The sequence below is a fragment of the Harpia harpyja genome, chromosome 3 (assembly GCF_026419915.1).
Source record: "Harpia harpyja isolate bHarHar1 chromosome 3, bHarHar1 primary haplotype, whole genome shotgun sequence".
In the NCBI taxonomy this organism is placed as follows: domain Eukaryota; kingdom Metazoa; phylum Chordata; class Aves; order Accipitriformes; family Accipitridae; genus Harpia; species Harpia harpyja.
In genome coordinates this window covers 59,929,048-59,951,977 of record NC_068942.1, presented here as the reverse complement: position 1 = coordinate 59,951,977, position 22,930 = coordinate 59,929,048, and the positions used below count along the sequence as shown (strand labels likewise).

Genomic DNA, 22,930 nt, shown 5'->3' with positions numbered 1-22,930 from the left:
GTTCAGTGTTAAAGAACCCTTATCCCAGCACATTCTTAATTAATCCTATGAAATGTACAGGTGGTAGGTGTTAAACATTTCAGAACAGACACACTGTAATGATTACTTGTGAGAGTTTTCCTTTTCTTTCCCTTTTTGGCTTTCCACCATCTTAACAGCAGCAGTTTTGCACAGTTTTGACACCGATTCCAGTAAAGAGAGCCTTTTATTTGCTGTATTCCTTCCCCTCCTCTGATTTCATCTATACTTTCTTTTCATTAAGGTTCATACCATGTATAAGTATGACCTTCATGTTATATGTAAATGTTATGTTTCAGCAAAATCTAATATAACTTCAACTGTGACTACACATAATAGATAATGTTATGATGATTTAGTAAGAAGATAGGGAAGACTGCAGTGATCAGGCACAGGGCTCGGTCAAACGTACTGACCAGCCCCATTTCACGTGTAACCGACGCCTTTTATACCCTTTTCTGTTTATTCTTCCTTTGTTCCCTGCGATTCCCTTCCCCTGCACATTGCCTCATCAGTTTGCGTAATTCCACCAATCCCCCAACCCAAGTCCCAATATCCAGGACCCCCAGGTCTGCATCCTTAACAGTTGCAAAGTCCAGGTTGGCCCCTCTTTGAAGTGATGCCTGTAGTTTCTTGACAGCCCATCAGTTAGTGTGACTGACCAGGCTGGTTTCTTGTTGTTATTCTGTCATTCTTTTCATTCTTGTTATTGTTTCTCTGTGAGGTCTCTGGCTCTGTATGTTTTGTTTATTGCCTCCCTTTTCCTTAGCATCCCATTTGACAAGGTCCTTGATCATATGATCTTAGAGGAGCAGACACTCTTTCCACATACCCTTACAGGTAACTTGTGTGATTGCTCTGCATAATATAACAACATAGAATGATTTCTTAATACTTTTAAACTTTGCGTGTCTGAATCCCTCAAACAAAAAACAACCCCTGCTTTTCAACCTCCTTCATTTAATCAAGCAATGAACGCCCCCATGAGAAAATACATATTGTGATGCAAATGGAAACATTTGCCTAACTACAAATATTAAACTGTTCACTTAAACAATTTATTCCAATGTCTATTACATTAAATCAACATTCATACTGCATTAGATTTCCCAAATCTGCTCTGGGAAGAAAGCTGTACAAAGTGTGTAGCGCTTAGTTTAAAGTACCATTTATTATATACACTAGGTTTTACCCCAGAGTCTCAGACTTTTGCTTTACACTTGTTCATTTCAGTGCACAACAGCCTACCAAAGAACTCCACCTTACCTACAAATCTAGAAAACAAGTCTCTTCTCTTGGATGAGTTCAAGGCTTGATGGTTCTTTCTTCCCTTTCACTGTCTCTTGGACTTTGAACCTACTCCCTGGATCTCAACGGTTGCACCATCCCTTCTCACAGACCACTGCTGCACCCAGGCTCACAGAAATCATCTGTAACAAGGGACCTGACCTCATGTTCTAGTAAATGGCAGAGAAGGAAAGCCATCTCACCCAGTTGCAGCCTGTCTGCAGCAATACCTGCAGCTACGTTGAAGCTGTAAATAAGGAAGCAAAAAGCATCTAGTTGGCCATGCCAGCACTGAGAGGACATTATCTTTTACCAGGAGCTGAAGGCAAATAATCAGTGAAAAACCCAAGTGAAACCAACACTCTCCTCAAATATAAATGGTTTCACATTTTCTAGTTAAGAAATATATGAATATATGTCTAACCATATATACATGATTTTAACAACATCCTCAGCAGTATCTCTGATATTACTTCAGTAAGATATATTAGGGAAATAAATATATATTTTAAATACTCAGCCTCTTCATTTTAAAACATTTTTTAAATGACTGTCTAAGAAACATAAATAAATAGGGACCATCCAAAGAATTTCAGATTAAAATGACATGATTTATACTTTCAATCATGGCAACAATAGCTACACTTATTTTAATGAACTATTCTCCACAAAGACAGGAAAAAAAAATTGACCATATGTGAAACAAAGTAAGAAATTTTACACACTAATTTCATCTTTCTGAGAAAATTATAAAAAGCAATGACCTTCCAGCTTTTATATAGGAGAAATAACTATGACAGCTACGATAACAGCTGGGTAAACAATTATTGACACATTAACTTCTAGTTTTTCATATTCAACTAAACCCAACACAAACTAAACAAACTTAAAAATACTACTGTTTTTTAAATTCTTATTCTGAAATAAATGCATCGTAGTCTTTCAGTGGTGCAAAAATCGCTATAAAAAGGCATTTCACATAGTGAAACGCAAGCTGAGCTTACCAGAAGACGATTACCACCTAGTGCCTAATGCTGGTATTACCAACTCGGTAGGAGCGAGGGAGACTCGCACAGCAAAGTAACTCTAAAAGTAGGAAATCACTTCTGAATTTGCTAGAAGACTGACTACATAGGTACTTTCCCACAATTAACTAGCAGCCCAAAAGAATAACATAAAGTATACATCAAAACTGGTCCAGCCCTAAGAAATTAAAGAAATACTAGAGCCTTTCAAAATGGAAGTGTGCAGGTCAGCATTTGGGACAATTCTGTATTGAAACTAAGTTCTTGGCACTAACATATCCTCTTCCTACGTACTGAGGTGCATATGGACACTGTCAGGCTGACAGGCAAGAATTCAGCTTGGTTACTTGCTAATATATAGCAAACAGAAAACACCAATCCATAATGTCAGAGCTTATTCTTGCACAGTTTGTGATCACCCACTGCTTCTTGAAGGATTTGAGTAAAAAATGAAGACTTTACAGGAGGCGCTGGCTCTCCTGAATGTTACCTTCGATTTATCAGCAACCTACTGTTTTGCTGATGTCGTTTAATAGATTTCAGAACTGTCAGTGCTGAAGAAAGCATGCCATTTAAATGCCTACAAGGCAGAGGTATTTAATCCTAAGCAGCTGAGATACTGAGAACTGCAAAAAATACGGTAAGGAAGAATCCTGTGAGGAACTGCACTAATACAGAGAACTGCTGTAAGATGCTGGCTGAGCAAGTAAAAACATAATCGGTAACACTGAAATCTGAAGAAAAACCAAATAGGAAACTAGATAGTGGCTTAATGTTTTCCTTAGCATACATTTTAATGCTAAAGGAAGGTGGCCATACAAAATGCAAACAACGTAAGTGTTTCTAGGGTGTCATCGATCACCATGAAGGTAACACTTCAATATGCATTTTTAAATTTATGCAGATTTAATTAAAATAATACCCTTGCAATGACACAGTTGTATATCCTAAGAAATGGCAAGAAATAACTGCTAATTTTAAAGTTGCATTTGAAATATGTGACTCAGTAAAATCCTGAACTGGGTATATCATTCAATCACTTGCCCTCTGTTTTCCAAATACAAAATATTCTCTCAGAAAAAGCAGCGAAGGCCAACACAATTTAAAGGATCTAAAGGAAAATATTGGGATTTAAAATGGTGACAAGTCACACTTCAACTTACACCAAATTAAAACTGTTTTTTATAAAAATCATACACAACAGCCCTGCATAGTGGTAAGGTCTTTGTAAGGCCTTTGTGTTTAACATTTGAAGGATACAAATTATTTCCTCCATTGATGTTTGCCTTTATGTATAAACACTAAGACTGTTAGTCAACTGTTTTAAATATTTTCTCGTTATTCAGGGCAAAGTTGAACAGACAATGAAGTTGAAAAGACAATAAATTACTAAGTGAAACACTGAGCTAAAAAAAACACCTCTAAAAATAAGTTAAGTAACTGCTTGCTTTGGGGAAATATGTTTCCAAGCCCTACAAACATACACATAAAATGAGTTCTGAACAAAACTGGGAGCTACCTTTGAAATTTTCAGTTCATATCAGTTTTAAGATATCGCTCACATTCCTGAAAGGAAATTGTTAATACACTTTACGGTACACAGGGTACCTGTAAACCCAGTGTATAACTGCTGTTTCTGCATCAAATAAATAAAGTAGAATTCAAGTTAAGTACATGATGAGACGTCACATGTAAATATCACAGACGTGCAGCCTATTCGTTGGCCACACTTCTCACAACTGGAAGATTTTTCCTCGATCTTTGGCAATATCTGGATATTCTGTAGGTTATCATAAGAAATGGCTACACTTTTAAAAAAAAGTTTTAGTTGCAGTTAGTTTATTTTCCAAAGAACACTGAGTTGTTTTTGTTTGTAAAAATATTTAACTATTTCTGAAGCCAAAACCAGATTTGAGCTTTCCGAAAATAATTAATTACTTTTCTACCAAACACCATTACACTTAGCAAATCCATTAAAATATCTGATCAGTTGTCTTTCAGGTAATCATTTAGATAATTTTATGCATAGGCTGCAATATAAAATGCGTCCAAAATACTGCATTTTACAAATATCTATACTTTTAGAATTTCCTTTCAAATCTGATGCATGTTTTTATATTTACCTACATATTTTGCTTGAAAGGGCATGATACTACTTCTGTAATCCTGCTGTTGACATACAAAAATCCTGCATGTTGACATACACTAGGTCCAAAAATCAGTCTGTATTATCCTCTCAGTTAAAGTGAAATGTTGGAGTGAAATGTCTTGTTCATAACCACAATGGTGAGTCATAGAAAAAAACTGTTCTAAGGGTTCTTGAAGTTATTTACAAACTATGCACTGCTTTACTGTACACACACAACAACAACTCAATGAAGTGACCAGATGAAGAACAGGAATGAGTGACAGTAGGGACCACAGAGACTACTGAAGATCAAAATAATATTTTCTGAACATTGAATACAATTATTTTTTCATTGCTTACCAGTCATTTTATCAATAGCATTTCTTGTATGTTTGTAACATTTAAAATTCCTGTGTCATGGCACGGAAACCCAGCCAGTGCTGGGAACTGTACAAGCACAAAACAAAAAGGCATTCCCATTCCCAGTATGCTTTAACTACATACATAGCTTGCTCAACAGAAAAGCAGAGGGACTGCAAATAATTCTTTTGCAGACGCTACGAAAAGGTTCACGTAAATGACAATACCACACATTGCTACTAACTTTTATCTTTTCTTTGTCTGTGGAGGTGACTAGTTTTGATCAACCTAATAGCAAAAAAGTGTTTTATACCAGAGTTAAAAAACTCCATTTTAGGAGAGGATTTCGACGGTCGTTTAACAGACTGATTCTGTAAGTGTTGCAGTCCACTGAATCTTGAATTGCTACTGCAGTCAGTTTTCATTATATTGTTTTCTTTTGACATTAAATTTCCAACCCATTACACTTCAGAAGCACACAACAGCCTTCTCCTGAACTGAGAAACAGAGGTTACTGATATAACTGTAAAAGGAAAGAAAAGGCTTAAATATTACAAAATACTGTAACTACTAAGCAATTGTTTACAGAGTATTTTGCAAAAAGCTAGTAAGTTTTCTGTTGGTATCAGTTAAGAAGGCAACTTCTCACAAATCTGACTCATACAGGCTTTATATATATTTGCAAAATCAATAAATGTTTGATATTTTCCATAGCATGGGTTTACAGAACCTCAAAACAGTCTAAAAAAGGTGATTATATTTGGAAAACTGGACCATTTCAAGAAGTAGTTTAAAAAATGTAAATTATCTGCCTTTACCACCAACTATGATGGAATAATTTCACACATAGTACAGACAGACTACTGTCAAATGCTGATCTGCCAAAACAGGGATGGGTAGTATGCAGCACAATCTCAGGTCCTCAAAAACTTCAAATGTGCTTTTGTATTCTACTGGGCTTAGCCCTTACACATCCTCATGTTTACAGGAACACTTAAAAGAGCCTCGAAGAAACTAACAAATTTAGTTGTGAAGCTGCTAATAGTATAGCAGCTTGTTAGCCACGCTTAGGTGTCTCTTAAACAGCAGCCAAAATTTTAGAGAGTAGAAAAAGTATCTTGTTTTCCTCAAGAATTAAAAATGGTCCCATCTGCAAAAAGCCTGTTTTATGTCAACAGCTTCTATTCTATTCAAGATTCTGCAATACAGACAGTGCCCTAATACCTTACCCAAGTCAATGGGAAACAATGATACCCAGGATTTTGCAAAATCCAATGCTACTGACTCAAGTAGAAGCAATGATAGCACCTACAGTAAATTCATTACAATTTAAATGTCAACATAGATAATGAGCTGCTGACACAAGCTTAAATAAGACTAGTTCTCTCTTGATCTCAAGAAAGTGAGCGTGATCTGTCTGGATCTAAAGAAAGCATCATAGAGTAATTTTACGGAAATCTTTTCAACTTGTTTCGAAATAAAAACCAAGGTACCAAAGTATACAGCAATTACCTCTAGTATATCCCCATTTAATGAAAACCAATGTTTTAAATGGCAGTCTTTAAGAAAAAAGGTTGAGTCACACAACACAGAAAGTTTGAGCAATTTTCTCTCATGGATAAGGAGATAGTTAAATAAAGAGATTGAAGAGCCAGTAAAGCTAATTGAAATGAAACCTAACACTATAACCTAGCATGTTAACTGTATAATTATGTATAATTCAGGAAAGAGTTAAACTACCTCGATGGCACAATACGAAAAGTCTTTTAAGGCTATCTTTCAGCCACAGGTAGTAAGACAGACCATAAAGAGATTGTCTCTGCTCTGACCTCTTATGCCTCTTACTCCTGTTTTTTCTTTCTTCTATACCTTTCACTGGATCCCTAGATTTCTCTGTTTAATGTCTTTAGCATTGCAATCTTCTATTTTTCTGCAGAAATAGTACAGATTGCTCTTCTGGTTTTGCCTCTTAGCCCTGGTATCTAACAGAGAGTCCCATGGGTGAAAGAATATTTCATGCCTAGATTTTTTTCTGACAACTACTAATAAAAATAATACTTTCCTAAAAACACTGCCATACTTTCAGTATGATTGATTCTAAAGGTCTTATCAGTCTCAGCTCACGCTGTTCTTTAAAGATCACAATGATTTATTCTGGTTAACTAATTCTGGACAGACCTACCTGGTTGTATGCAGTCTCTCTGCTGGCCACCTTCCTGAATGGCCCACTGCCTTGCTCCACCTGCACCGGAGGAGCACGTACTCCGAATACAATAGAGAAGAGCTGTGTCTCTGAAATACCAAGCTAAGAGTCTATGAACGGCTGCAAAGAAAGTTCAAATGGGATCATGAAATTTCAGAAAACAGCAGTCAGAAGGGATTCACTTCCTGCAGGGGAAGAGTATGAACAGGCTGTAATTGTTTCTAATCAGAGGACAACTAAGTGCCTATAATTGCTGCCACCTGCTCAGCAGAGGTCAAAAAGGCAAACTGCATATTAGGAATTAAGACAGAAATATAGAACAAAATAAAGAAAATTGTTTTGCCACTGGTCACGTATATAGCACCTGCAAAAGGATCTTCAAATGTACAGAATGACTTGCATACAAAAAATAACTGCATAGCAGCCACCAGCCTGTGTTCCCTCAGATCCTCCTTTTTGCCTTACTAGAAGATGTGCATGATGTTTGCCTTTTTCAGACAACATCAACTTCCTTTAATCACCATGATCTTTCAAAGATGATAAAGTAGCCTCACAACGACATTGACCAGCTCCCTCATGACCCTTAGGTGCATCCCATCTGGTCCCATAGATTTCTGTGTCCAGTACACTTCAGTGCTTCTTTAGTCTGCCTTCTACTGCAGGTAATGCTCCATTTCCTCACACCATGCTATTAGGCGAAGGGACCTAGGAGGCCTGGGAGCAGATGAAAAAAAAAGCCAGTGAGAAGAAGGCATTGAGGCCTTTTCCATGTCCTTTGTCACTAGGTCCCTTGCTCCCCTGAGCAGTGGGGCCCACAGTTTCCCTGGTTTTCCTTTTGCTGACCATGCACTTATAGAAGTCCCTCTTGTTACCCTTCACACCACTTGCTAGTTTCAGCTCCAACAGACCTTTGGCTCTCCTAATTTGATCCCTGTAGGTAAGACTATTCATACCCTGTACCCTGGGTATCTGCTTTTGGTCAATGTTCGGGACAGGATCTTGGGTGAGATGGAGCTTTCTTTATGACCTAGTACAGTAATTAAGTTTTTATGCTCCAGGACACTCCAAAGTCTTAGTACACACTCTTGTCCCCCAGGAACTAATGAAGTAACCTGCTTTCAACTCAGACACATTAGTCAGAAAGGAAACGCCCACCAAACTAGTTTCAAAGACTCCATGTTAAAAAATGCAGTTTTCTCCTTACCCATTTAATTAGGGAGCTTCCACAAATGGTAATATAAACTACGACTATATGAAATATAATTTTCCTGCAGAATCTCTCTGAGTGGTTAAATTCCTCTCCCTTCCTCCACAAGGACTGAAGCAAGTTGGGAAAGGGGGAAGTCTGTCACAAGAAGAGAGTGAACAAAGGTTAAAAAAATTAAAGTCTAGAGCTTAACATAGCTATTAGAAAAATAATTCTATTCCTTCTTGGTGGGTAAATTCAGTTACAAAGAAAAAAATTATTCAAGGACTTCTTCAGAAGCTATCTCCATTACAATATTTCATCATACCTGAACATGACCGCATGCACTCAACTGAGGCTGAGACAGTCCTGATGGCAATTTTGAAATTTGTGTAGCCCAGAAGAAAAAGGTTGCTCCTGATATAATTCTGAACACGTGTATCTATACTGATTGCAAAATCACAACTCTGAGCAACAGCATTACCTTTTTTCTGGTGGTCAGGAAGAAAAATTGGTACCATAGATCCACAAGAGGAGAATTTTCGCCCTTTCCACCACAATGATGTCTTCTTTTTCTACCTAGCCTTTCTTTCTTTTCATTTGCATATGATTACAGCATTTTTTCAATTTTTTTTTGTTCATTTTCTTTATTACTGTATGAGTCAGACATGTGGATTAAAAAGTTGTTGCAGTACAGAAGCCATTCTCCCAGACTGTGAAAATGTTTCAGTAGGTCCTGTTTGCACTACAGACCACTTGAACCATGTCCCTTTAAAGAAATCTTTGTATGTTTATTTGGGAATAAGGAGGGAATTTGATTGGAATCTGACTAGCTGAGCAGGGATTATAGAACAGCATGCTTTAGTTAATAATTTTATTTACATTTCAAATGTAAATTAAGAAATTTCCTGCTATTCCATTTGAACAAAAAAGCAACATCTGGTTTTGTGAGACACAGAAAGTCTGAGATCATACGTGACAGAAAGGAAACAGGCTTTAAAAACTTCAGAGGCCTTTATAAACACTCAGAGATACTTCAAAATTCAGAAAGACCTCTGAAACCTAATTTTTTTTGTACATATGACAAACATTAAAAGCACATAGAGAAATGTAAAGAAACATTCATCATAACGCTGTTAAGATTCATCAAAGGACTTTTAGAAATAAAACTACACAGGAAATTATTTTAAAACTGCTTGAATTTCTACTGAAAACACACATGAACAGTAATTTTGGTTTCATATTCGCTTAGCTTAAATGTCTTTCATTTATAAATTACAATAGTGGCAGAGCTCTACCACAGGGAAAAAACCACAACCCTACTCCAGAAATATGCATATATTATATATGTAAATATACAGCTTTCTACTGCCTTACAGATGCCCGTGTTTGTCTATATCTATCTGCAGTCCTACATTACTTTTGGAGGCAAGAACCATCTATGTCCTGTCCTTGTACAATGCCCACAGTTATAGGGTTTTGGTCCACAAATGACAGGAATATAGACAATTAATGAAATAATGAATGTAATTTGCTTGATTTTTCCTATTTGAGGAATGTAAGGAATGAGCTGGAGTTGACTTGTGGTCATGACAATGCTAATTAAATACAGGTAAGTATGAGAAAAGCAACTGGTATGCAAATGGATGTTCAAAATGTAACCTCTTTTAAAAGGGGATTCGGAACAGTAGTACAAATCCAGTGGCAACCTTTCAAAGACTTTTCTTCTGCCTGTCAGATTGTCTAAAATCCTCAGTGAAGGACAAGGGAAACTAACACATGCTGGTATGGAAACCTAGTAGACACCTATGACATTTTTATTAAGAGCAACAAAAGCAATGGTGTACCAGCTGGTATTTCAGACTGTACAACACTTCAGGTGTTGAATCTTAGATAAACTGCCAAAGACAGAGAACATAGTACTGCAATACTGTGATAAGGCTGATAATATACAAGTAAATTGATCTAAGTTTTGAGCGTGATCAAAGAGAGCACATTCAGCAGTTTCTAAGGTAATATGTTTATTTGTATCTTTACTTACATCTTCCATAATAAATAATTTTCACTGTTATTTTCCAGAATGTATGAATGTTTATGTAAGGATTTTACATATTAAAACTAAGTTTATGCAATTATCTCCTCCCAAGGGAGACACTTGGAATATACAAGAAAAATTTAGTTCTTCCTTAGGGGGGAAAAAAAAAAAAGTCTAGTTCATTTCCAAGATTGTGACAGTTTGGATAAATACACTCCAAATAAATTATTGGTTAAAAATTGGAAACAAAGGAGAAGAGTAAATGAAGTTCCACAGGGATCTGGGTAGGAACTTAGGCTGTTTAATATACATTCATAAATGACCTGGAAAAAGGGGGTGAACAGTAAGGTAATATGTTTACTCATGCTAGGAAATTATTGAGGTAGTAATGCTAAGAGCTGACTGTGAAGAATTTCAGAAGACTCTTACAGGACTGAGTGGCTGGAAAATAAAATGGTAAATGAAATTTGGTGTCAACAGATGTAAATGATACACGGGGGAAACCATACATATATACATATATTAAAAATGACAGGTTCTGAGCTCATCATTTTCACTCAGGAGCACGTCTTGGCATTGTGTTAGATCTTGGCATTAGTTCCATGAAAACATGCCTTCAGTGCTTAGGAACAGTCAAAAAAACCCCAACAAAGCAAATATTAGAAAATACTGGGAAACAAACAGGTATCATACTTTCGCCACTGTACTAATTTAGGGTTTGTCTGTACCTTGAATACCTTGTAGCCACTTGGAGTACAATATTTACTTAGAAATGGAAGAAATACAAAGAAAGCAAGAAGGACGATCAGAGGCATGGAATGGTTTCCACAGAAGATACTGGGTAGCCTGGGGCCCTTCACTCTGGCTGAGGAATGGCTGAACAGAGACATAATAGAGGTCTACACATCAGGAAGGGCAGGGAGAAGATGAGATTGACTGTTTACTCCTCCTTCGAAAACAAGAACAAAATGCCATATATATGAAGCTAGAGGGAGACAAGTTCACGAAGTTAAAAAAAAAACACACAAAACCACCAAAACCAAAAGGGAAGTGTTTCTTCATGCACCAGGACGCAGACCTGTGAAATTCCTTGTCAAAAGACATTCTGGATACAAGAAGCTGATAAAAGCTCAAGGCAAAATTGGATGTGCAACTGAAAGAGAGATCCACTGAGAATTAAAAAATAGGCAAAAAAATATATTAATGAATAGGCTCAGGAAATTCCTTCAACTGAAGAAGGTGAGAAGCTGGGAAAGTATTAAGGGAGTATCCCATGTGCTTGGCCTGTTCTTACCCTTCCAGTCTGTCTGTGGTCCCTCTCAGATATAGAGTACTTGGCAAAATGGGTCCTCATGTCAACCAGCATGGCTGTTCTTATGTTCTTAATGTCACTGCTGTAGCCTTTTAAAAACAAAACATCTTTCAGAAACAACATGAAAATACTTGATTCTGCATAGGGACAAGAACATCTAGCTCATGAATCCCCTTATTGTTAAAGGTTAGGAGAATATTAGGGGAAAGTATAATACTTCTCTTTTCTTTAACTCTTCTGTCAGCACCTGCTCATGGACTCTACCAGGAACAGGCTAGTGGACTAGGTAGACCTTTGGTCTGACCAAGTACAACCATTCCTCTGCTCTTAACAGGATTTCCTTTTGACGTACTTTTTGTTAATATTTTTCCATGGGTTAATGATGTCATAGGCTATTTTTAAAATAATTCAGTTATGAGAGGAAGGTAGACCAGGAAACGAGAAAATCTGGGGAGAAAGAAAAAGGAAAATTGCTATACTGTGATCAACTCTTACATGAAAATGCCTTTCAGTGACAATGTCATTATACCAATCTTCGGTTTTTGCAACGAAGGGAATAGTTACCTTTACAAGATGAAAAAAGTACTCCAAAGATAGGAAGATTTGACAGTTCAACAAACTTGGTCCTCCATTGATTATTAGATCTTTATGTGAAAGGTTCTATTTTAAAAGGAATATTCAGATTTAGACTCTGATGTTTAACTCCAGAAATGGTTCTTAAATAATGGCACCATCTTGTTTCTATCAAGTTGATAAAAGAAATCTTTCAGCTGAGGAGCTGTTTGTACTACAACAGTCTGTGAGAGAAAGAAGGTGAGGGGAATAAATTGCTTATGATCCCTATACGAACAACAAATATTGCCAGATTCAACAAAAAAGGAAAGCAGACTTTCTGATGAGGAGACTGATAAAGGTGCTGAATTACGTAACTCAGAGACCAAATTTTGTGAGAATTGTAAATAATGAAGAAGACAAGTCACTGATAAACAGAGCTGGAACATTTGGTAAATTGAGTAAAGCAGACAATGTGCATTGAAATAGATGAGCAGAAAAAAATGTTTGTAAGAACAGTAAACTACAAATTTTTCTTACAGGTTGGGCAGACCCTATTCTCAAAAACAAAGACTTTGAAAATGACAGAAGGGTTATGCTCAGCAGATAACTGGAGCTCTATGCCCCAAAATGTTTAATAAAGCATGTGGGTAGTTCAATTCTAATGCTCATAGTTTAAGAAGGAGGTAGAAATGTTGGAGACAGTTCAGAAAGCGATCACAGGTTTAAATAAAGTATTGAAAAATATGCCTTAGAGTGGAAGACACCAGGATCAAAACAAAAAGGAGCAATTTGATCATGTTGACTGTAAGAATGCAGGGCTCTTTCATCTGACAGGTAAAGACTGCACAAAATCTAGTGGCATAAAGCTACAGTGGCCCGGATTTCATCTTGGGAGAGAAAAGATTTATCCCAACCATTTACTCCAGGATAGTTCCAGCACTTTTCTTACATGCAGTTCAGAGGATCGAAATTAGAAGCCTGAATTTCTTGGAGTCAATGCAATTGACTGGCTATTCAAAGTGCACAAATTCAATGCCTAAACACACTTCCCTACTTTGTACCGCACAGCAGTAGCCACAAACACAGACAAAAAGCAAAGATGACTGAGCATTTGAACAAATTAACAGTTGTATGGGATTCTTTTTAACATGATTCTTTTTAATAGTATTTTTAAACCAACAATATATGATTTTTCTACCCCCAAAAAAATAAAAAAGAAGGAGCTACAATTAACCATACCTATTGGGAAGTTTTATGCTTTTTATCATCCAGAATGTCAGACTAGATGTTCCCATGAGCCCTCTTGGCCTTAAAATCTATGCCCCTACAACTTAATAAGAAGGGAAAACAAATGACTTCACAAACAAGTACCTAGCATTTTATTATAACGTATTTTACCATGTGACTGTTCACAGATGGTGAGTTTTACTTAAACAGTTGTTAGAAAGCAAACACATGCTTTTTGCTACAGTTAAATGGCAGTAGATCTTAAGCCATTTACAACCCAAATATTTTTTTACAATGTAATTAAGACTATATCTTACGGAAATCTTATGAGGCCAGTTTCTAAAAGATGTGGGCAAGAAGCTGCATTATCAACCTTTATGAAGCTAAACCAGTAAACTATAGGTTTTAGTCTCCCTGCAATGGATGTGTGTAATTTCTGCTCGCTCTAAGGGCAATTAGGCTCACTCAAAGGAACAGTAAGATTTTTGTCTTTTCAGCTACAAATAATAGCTGGTGGCAGGCTATTGAGGAGAAATAGCAGGATATAAAAATGGCATGTATTGATGGCAGCTCACTCACCAAGATCACAGCATACGCAGCTTACTACAACACCTAGATTAAAAAAAACTAGGAACAGCCTAAACAAGCAGCAGCCTACACCCAGACTGTTCGATGTAATAGTTCCAAGTAAAGGTCCTTTGATGAATTCCCTGTATTCTGAAAATTAAGTTTGTTACCACCTTTTTTTCTCCGTGCTTAAACCTGCTGTCAATCCATAAACCAGCTTGCTTTCCTATGTGTCTAACAGCTAATTTGTCTCAAGTCTTTCCTAAGGTCCTTGCTGATTTTTTTGAAAATGCAAGTTCAAAAATCAATGTATTTACATGTTTCTGATTCCTTAGAAGAACTAGCATATATATTTGTGAGGTGAGCTTTCCCTTTATGAAAACCAGATCGATTCCTTCCCATTTTTCACAGTCTTCCAAAGAAGACAGACCTACCAGCATTTAGTTCCCAAGGTATTACCTAAAGCACTTTTAAAAAAGAATTATGCTATACTTGTGACCTTCCATTCCTCTATCACCATGGCTGATTTAAATGGTAAGTTACATACTACAGTAGGTAAAGCAGCAATTTCATATTTTAATGTCTTTGGAACTGTTACGCAAGTATTATCTGGCTCAGGGAATTTAATTCTATTCAATTTTTGAATTTGTTTCAAACAACCTTCATACTGACACTTCAGTTTGATCGTTTTTCAGACTTACCCTCTTCTGTGTTTTAAAGACTATACTGAGTTTTTATGATATTACAAGCTTCTATTCAAAATATTTTTGTACTGTATTAGTTCAAGTTTCCAAAGATCTCCTCATTTGGGCATGACTTCCATTTTCTGAAGGATGCCCTAATAGCTTCCTTCAGATGTCAGTATTTCTCCTGTTCTTTTAGACTCTCGGTACTCCATCATTAAAATAGGGATAATAAGTATGTGCTTATGTTGCAAAGTTATTTATGAAGATGTATTTATGAGGCTCCATACTTAATTCTGAAGTAATGAAGTCTATAAGAAGATCATAATAGAATTGCCTGAAGTCAGAATATCTCTGAATTTCAGACAATTCCTAAGACTAAGATTTGGGGGAAAATACTTTAAATCAGTTTATTTTCAATATAGAGACATTATCTCCTTCAGTTTTACTTGTAGCTTCTGTGAACTCAAAATGCTCTAAACTACTCATTAAGCATATAAAAAATGTGGATGCCAGTGATGCAGTTATTACAGGTAAAACTGTTAAGTCCCTACATATTTTGTTCTCCAGTTCAAAAAAACATTTTTATGAATAAGTATTTATGAATATTTGACATATCATTGCTAGTTCTAAATATCACAATGTAAATGTGTAAAATATGTTACACAGTTTCTACATCTTTTTTATGAAAAGCTGACAACAGCATGGGGAACTAAACTGACCAGCTGATTCAGTACATCTTGTTATCCTGGTACCCACGTGCTCACCCTTACCAACATAGGAAACATGACATATGCCAGGGCTCCTTGCGCCTGAAGAGTGAGCTACCTTGCATTTATCAAAAAGCAGTATCCTACCTGCGGCCAATATCCTGGAGCAGATGCAGAATTGTAGCTTAATGCCTCACGTAAAGAGCATATTCTTAAAGACTGTACTGGTTTTGTGTCTATTTATCTGCCGGTTCCACTGCCCCCCCAACTCCCTCTTGTCCAATTTCAACCAAATTTGATTATGGTGATGTGAAAAATAGCATCTGGGTACAGGATAGAAACCTTATTAACAGCCCTTCCAAAAAAAAAAAAAAAAAAGAGAGAGAAAAAAAGCGGGGAGGGCTCAGCCCTTATCCATTCCCTGGAGAATAATCATTCAGCACTCATACAGCTCTGAACTCAGGAGATGCTGCCTTCTGTCCAGTCATATATATATATATATACGGGTTTTAGGCAGTTGATGAGACTGCCTTGAGTAATGTTTATGGGAGGGAACACAGGACACTACTGTTGGCTTGCTATAGAAAGTATAGGGAGGAGATGAGAATATTGTCAGCAGGCTTAAGGGACCTGAAAATGTTGTGTATGCAGCTGCTGATGAGAGGACAACGTGGCATTTTCTACAACAACAAGAAAAATGAGTTCTTGCAAGTTCTATTAAACTTGTGGAACTCATTGCCAAAGGATATTACGGATGTTGAAATGGGCTCAAGAGACAATTGAATGAGGTGCAAACATGAAACTCAACAGACAGAGAAGAGCAATCCTTTGAGGGTTACTACAATGACAAAACCACACCAAGTTTAGAAACTTCCTGCAGGTAAAAATAATTTAAAGCTGAGACACTATTCATGGAGAGGACCACATATGACTTCTATATGCAGATACCTAAGGAAAATTAAGAGAAGGGAAATCCTGGAGACAGGATACTGCATTAGATGAGAGCCACTGGACTGATTTGCTATGGCTGTTCTTAAGTGGTGGAAAACTTAAGCAAGGGTATTGAGGATATTAGGGATGGGAAGGGGAGCTGAAGTTGTTTTAGTAAGCAAATGCAGGTGAAGTAGAGCACAAATATATAAGAAGCAAAACTTTATTAGTTTTATTGCCAAAGGAAAAATTAAAAGCAGCTAATAATAGATGCATAAAATGAAAAGCATCGGGGACTGCATTGAGATGATGCTGGCATAGTGATACCATCTGAATATTTCATCATAATGATGCCAAGAAAGGTATTACAATAATTCAAGCATTATGATGCAATTATATCTTTGGACAAAGGTTCAGTGGGGTTTTGGTGGTCTGTAAGTGTAAGTAATTCTTCGCAGTCATTAACCCCCACTTCCTAGTGGATCTGCTTGCACTGAAAGGCCAGGATCTTCCCTGGCATATTCCACCAAACACAGAGGAGGTTACAGCACCAACCATTGCTCTGCTCCAGCACTGTGCTGGTGAAAGAGAAAAGCACTGACAGATGAGCAGTTGGGACAGGGATTCCCTCAGTACCATGCATGTAGTGCCACTGCCATAGCATGAAGGAGTAGTGGAGTTGAGGATAGGCAGAGGCAGAAGCAAAGGAGGGACCAGGCCAGGGTGTCAGCTATGCAGAGAGGGGCATGAAAAATATTATAGAGGTGACAAAATTATTGATACCTAATTTTGTATTTTTTAGTACTGTATTTCAGTACCACTTAGAACTGCTTTCCTACCATAATATGGTATAAGTATATAACCCTTAACTTCAGGCAACAAGATTTGCCTGTAATACACAAACCCTTTTTCTTTCTACTTCTTTTGTTTACTCCACAGAAAAAGAAAAAAAAGAAAAATCCTGTACTGAAAAAAGGCATCTCCAAGAACAATATCTGTGCACTCAGGCATTCTGGATAAGCACCTGCATTAACTATATTTGGACAAATACATTAAAACCGGTTTAAAACAAACACACTTTCCTGGCTGAAGTTCATGACACTTTTCCACTAAAAGAGTTCGGAAATAAACATTTTTTGCAATTTCTTATAAACATGGCTTGTTAAATAAAGGCTTACACCACTCTTAAAGTAGGATAGAGAAATGAGAACAGTCCTGACTGAATAATTGGAATGAAACTTTAATTGGAGTTTCAAGATCCTGTGCACTGAAAAGAGTTCATCATCTCCAAAAGCTGGCAAAGTGTTCCTAGACTCACCAGTCTCTTAGCTTTACAAACCCTACAAAACTGAATAGCCACACAAGAAAGTTTTAAAATTGGCTGTCTTGAGGTTCACGCATAAGCACCAAGAAGCAAAGTTACTTTAACTAAAGTAACAAAGTTGGATTTGGGGAAAATTGTAGAGGCTTTCAACATACAATGTGCAGAAATGCACAGCTACATACTTCAAAGAAGTGTTCATTTGTTCTTAAGGTTAACGGAAACTTCAATTATTTTGGAATCTTTTGTCTTTAATTCAGAAGTGTTACCAGTTGTAAGGCAGAGGGATGCAAAACATGATGGAAGCAGGGGCACACACCTTACAATCTCTCAGGAAAACTTTTTGTGTTATTTTATCCTCCACGTGCAAGTAAGTCAGTCTGACGCATCTGAAAGCACTCTGAACGAAAAAAAAATACAAGTAACTGTTATGACTCCCATTTAACATATGGAGGGAAAGAAAGATTAAGTCATTTACCAAGAGCAAGGAGCTACAGAATTAGATACAGTCCATCAGGCTTCAGCAATTCAAATAATAACACGGAAAGAAAATATACACACATTATCCAGAGAGAAAACTGCAAACTGAAGTAAAAAATGCTTTTTTCTTTTTGTGAAAAGAGCTCCGTTTTCCTTATTTCCTTAGAGAATTTTCCCATTTATTTTCAAATCAAACAGACTATACAGCGCATGTTCTACCTTTTCTACCATATACCATAAAATCACAATTGTCACTACCTGGATTTTTTTTTTGTCTTATGATGACTATGGTAGGGAGTACACTTCTTGAGAAGTTTGCAATAGTCACCCCAATTGGTACAGGTGATTAAAACACACCCAAAATAATCAGAAAAATATTTCTCGATTGGTTTTGTTTATTACTTTTTCCATGGAAATAAGATTTTCACTGGGTGTTTTTGTCTTTTAAAAACAGTGGCTTATGATCTTAGACCCCCCATTACAACAGGTGTTTAAAACTCTAGAACTCCAGCAGCCAAAGTGCTTTATTTGTGAAGCTGTATATAGAGAGGTACTTCTCAGCCATCATACCAGCATTTTTCAAGGAAAGTAACCAATTCCATTATGTGATCTCATTGTTTCTATTAACTATTTTAAATGCCTGTATGAAGGCATATTTCTTCTGTAAACTGAAACTGTTTTATTTTCTGGCTTGTCATGGTAGATTGCAAAGAGCACACTACATGTTACATACAGTAACATTACTGCAATTTCAAACCAAATAAACCGCATATACGAAAGTATGATAACCAAACCAATACCCGTATAATTTAAAATCTTATCAACTGAAATACTGCAGTCTAATCATCCAAAAAATTAAAGGCATGCATAAATAATGGAAATAACATAAATAATTTTTTCTCTAACTTTTCAGGTAAGTTATCACTTTGCTAAGCCTTTACTTTCAGGTGTTAAAAAATCTTGAGAAGTCCATTCAAGTAAGTTCAAATAACTTCAGGCTCATATTTTCAGATAAAGTCCCGAGAATCATTATCAAGACATAAACCAATCAACCTGTTATCATTTTACCTTGCAATCAAATCAACTGAGTTTGAGTTTATTTTATCAGAAAGTATTCTACTTACAAATGAACCTTCCTTTGGAGGCTAGAAACATTTTGTGCCTTACAAGACAAAGTAAAAGCAGGAGTGATTCAGCTGCTTAGTTATAGCTGACTGGTACCATTTCGGTTTCCCTAGAGTATTTATTTGATATATCTCTATGGGGCTGACAGATATGACACAGGACAACTTCTGGACTGGCAGCAGGAACCCAGACAAGATATTCTGCTGTGCCTGTAATGGTACTAAACACTTAGGTTTAGGTAATTGCATTGCTCTATCACTTTGGCAAGCTCCAAATTTGCTGCTTTACCCCATGCTCCACACTTTTGTTTATCTGAAGTACTTTGTCTCCCAGACGGTATATTGGGATTCTCAGTTCCCGCGGATTCATTTTGGCGGGCTTTGGCAAAGAAGCTGAAAGTGCACAGAGAAGCTTTTGTGGAACTGTTTGCGAGGTGCCACATCCAATTCCTATTCTTTTTTTAATTACAAAACTGTGTTTGAGCTATCCATCCTTCCCCTCACCCCCTAGGCGCATGCCACACAGAATCCTGCCTTCTGCTCAGTTCGCCTACAAACAGCCTCCCATAGCGTACCCAGAACTTTTAAGGCCCAACGGGCGATCGCCTTTTCACATCTCTGTAAGGTTTGAGAGTCACTTTTCCTACGTCTCCCCGACACGCACAGAGTCCTCACATTGCCGTTCCCACTATGCTGTACTGCCCAGGTAAATTGCAGCGCTCCCCCCCTCACCACTTCCCTCCCTCATCTCACAGGGCAGTAGCTCAGAGCATCTCCTGCTTGCAAAATATGAATACTCACAACCGGCTAGTGTCTCCCCTAAACTATCCCGATGTACTCACAGGGTCTGGGTGTCCTCCGGAAGGCTGGGAATGAAGTGGATGTCCCTGCAAGTGATTTTGTAGTCATCCTCGTCGGAACACTCGCAGAAGGCTGAAGGACACCGCTCTGTGCCCTGGCTGCACAGCACCAGCACCAGCAGCAACTGGACGGCTACCGGGAGGCACAGCATCTTCCGCCGCCCGCTCCCGCTCTGCCCCTCGCTTCTCCCGAGAGAAAGGGAGGAGGCACCGGCGCTGCCCCGCCGGGAGAAGCTGCTGGGGAAAGGCTGCACCTTTGCTGGACGCCGCCGCCTCCTCCCTGAGCTGGGACAGGAAAGGTCTCAGCAAACCCTGCGCGCCCTCTCCTTCGGGCAGGCTCCCTCTCCACGCCCCGGCCCCCGCGCCCACCCCCCGGCCGTCCCTCCCTGCCGCTCCCCGCCCCACACGGACCTGCCCGCCCTGCTCCTCGGCACCCCTCCCGCGGGGTCCCCCGGGCCTGTCCCTCGACAGCGCCCTTGCCCCGGCGCCCACCGGGCCAGCGCCGCAGCGCCGAGCCCGGCAGCGCAGCCGCGGGGCGCCGGGGCCACCTGCCGAGGGCGGCCGGGACTGCGCGGGGCGAGCGGGCTCCGAGCCGGGCCGGGCCGGGCCGGGCCGGGCCGAGCCGCGCCGCGCCGCGGGCGGCCGGGTGAGAGCTGCCAGGTACGGAGCTGGGCTGCAGAGCCCGCCGAGCCGTTTTCAAAGGCGGCGGCGTGATGTCTTAGCCCGAACATTTCTTCTAGCGTCTTTGCGGAAGGGAGGAGGGAGGGGGCTGTGTAAGCGCAATACTAACTCACCTGTAAATGCAGTGGAGGTACAGCGGATCTTTACACCGAGTAAAAATTCACTGACTGCAAAGTAGATACGCACCAAATTGAAGCAGTTAAAAAAAGCACCGAAAATTCAAAAGAGTGATTTTGAAAATCACATGATAAAAGAGAGCAAAAGGAAGAGGAGGGAGTAACATTTTCCACATTACCAGAAAAGATAAAATCCTTTCACCAGAGAAAAAATGGAGGGAAAAAAAAAATCTAACCTTGAGAGAAATGGTATGAAATTATTGTCATTTGAAGTAGCACCCTACTCCGGTCACTGTTAGGGACACAGGTTTACAATGGACATGGCACAGAGGTTCCCACACTGAAGCAGTCATCTCTGTGTCTGACAGACATACTAAAAGCAGAAAAAAATCTGGTTAATACTCATTTAATTCTGACTTTCTTCATAAACAAGAGATTCTCTTGCTAAAAACAAGTATTTAAAAGTAGCGAGAGAAGAAAAGATATTGTTTAATTCAATGAGGCAGTAAAGAAAGTTCTTTAATACTTTGCCTCAATTCCTTTAACTTTTTTTTTTCAACTAAATGCCAGTGATTTCTCCTTCATGTAGATTTTGTGCATGTGTAGGTACACAACAAGAAAAATGTCAGCAGAAATGTTTGTAACCTTGGGAGGAGGAAACTTGAAAAAGTAACCTACTCACAGTAAAAAATCAGACCACAATCTTCTTGGATAAACAGTTCCCCTCCAGCTAAATCAGAGTTACCCAAAGTTATGAGTACAACATATCAGATATTATTTTGATACAACTCTTTAAAAGTAATTTAAGTCAGTTCATTAGTATGTGTTTCCTAAATATAACTAATGCCCTCAACATATTGTTTCAAGGTGAGCAAATAACACTATGCCCATAAAGAAATACAATATAAATCCTGATCTTGCAGACATATGTTAGTGCTTAGATCTTGTGCAAGTAAGGAATCCCATCAGACACATTTGTGCTGTTTAGGATAGGGATATCCTTAGGGGTGTCCCAGTGAAGGGACAAGCTGAAGCACCCACCACAGACTGTCCTAGACAAATTCACACTGCATTGTATGGAATTCCCTTGGGAATGCTGGCTGCCCCGTGCCCCACTCGGTCATGTCCTTCTGGCACACTGCTCATATCTGTGACTCACCCTGCAGCCCTAAGAGCCACCACCACTTTTTGGTGTCCATCCCAATCTGACTAAATAAAAATGAAGCCACAGGCAGATCACTGAATTTAAAGGCCAACGAACAAGGGAGCTGCATGCTCCACTGAGGCACAGGCAAGGGAAAAGTTGTGACTCAGTGTTGTCAAGTCAGACATGGAGCTCTGTAACTGTTCACCACTCTGGTCAGTGCTAAGGGAGACTCCAGTACAGTGTAAGACAGACCAAGTTGCTGGAGGCTGCTAACAATGTGTTCAGGCTTGCTATCTCTCAGATGTGGGATCATGTTCTTTCCCAGCCAAGGGCTAATAACAAATTTCACAAAGAAAGTCACATGCTCATACGGGTTCTGAGGGTGGAAGAACACCTATTTCTGGGCTGCTATCCCATCCCCTCCTGTCCCCTGTGGAAGCTAGCCACACTATTTCCTGTGTGACATAGTAATTCAGGGTCAGCAAGTGCTACTTCACCACAGTTGCTACAATCTGCAAAACAACCTACTGGTCAGTCTACTCGCTTGTTGTCTAAGACATCCAGGGTGATATTGCCTGGCATTCTTGAGGCATGGCCTGTCTTCCTGTTTTGGGGACCATAGACAAGACACATATTCTCATCCATCCATCGTATCAGTTGTGAGACACAATTGTATCATTTCACAGTGCTCCAAAGCCTTACTAATTTCTGAGGGCAACTCATAAGAATGGGGGCCAAGGTTTTGGTGCAAGCTTAGGGTTCCTTACTGTGTGCTTCATACAGTCCAACTGATCCTTCCCAGATCTGGAAACAACACCTCAGCCCACCCATCCTGCAGGGAGGCACTTGCTGGGACCTTCAGGACTTGCTGCCTTATTTCCTCTCATGGTGTTGTGGTTTCCATGATTTATACTGCAGTAGCCACATGGTCATAACTTTTTTAAAATGAAATGCAGATACATCAGAGACCAAACA

At 38.7% G+C, this 22,930-nt stretch overlaps 1 protein-coding gene across 1 annotated transcript in view; it reads right to left on the bottom strand.

Annotated features, from left to right (window-relative positions):
* The window catches only part of TSHR (thyroid stimulating hormone receptor), a 78,579-nt gene extending 58,367 nt beyond the window's left edge, over positions 1-20,212 (bottom strand). Inside the window, exon 1 of the mRNA XM_052782920.1 lies at positions 19,994-20,212. Coding sequence (XP_052638880.1) covers positions 19,994-20,163 — 170 coding nt within the window. The 5' untranslated portion in view covers positions 20,164-20,212. The remainder of the gene's footprint in view (positions 1-19,993) is intronic.
* Between the last annotated feature and the right edge of the window lie 2,718 nt (positions 20,213-22,930).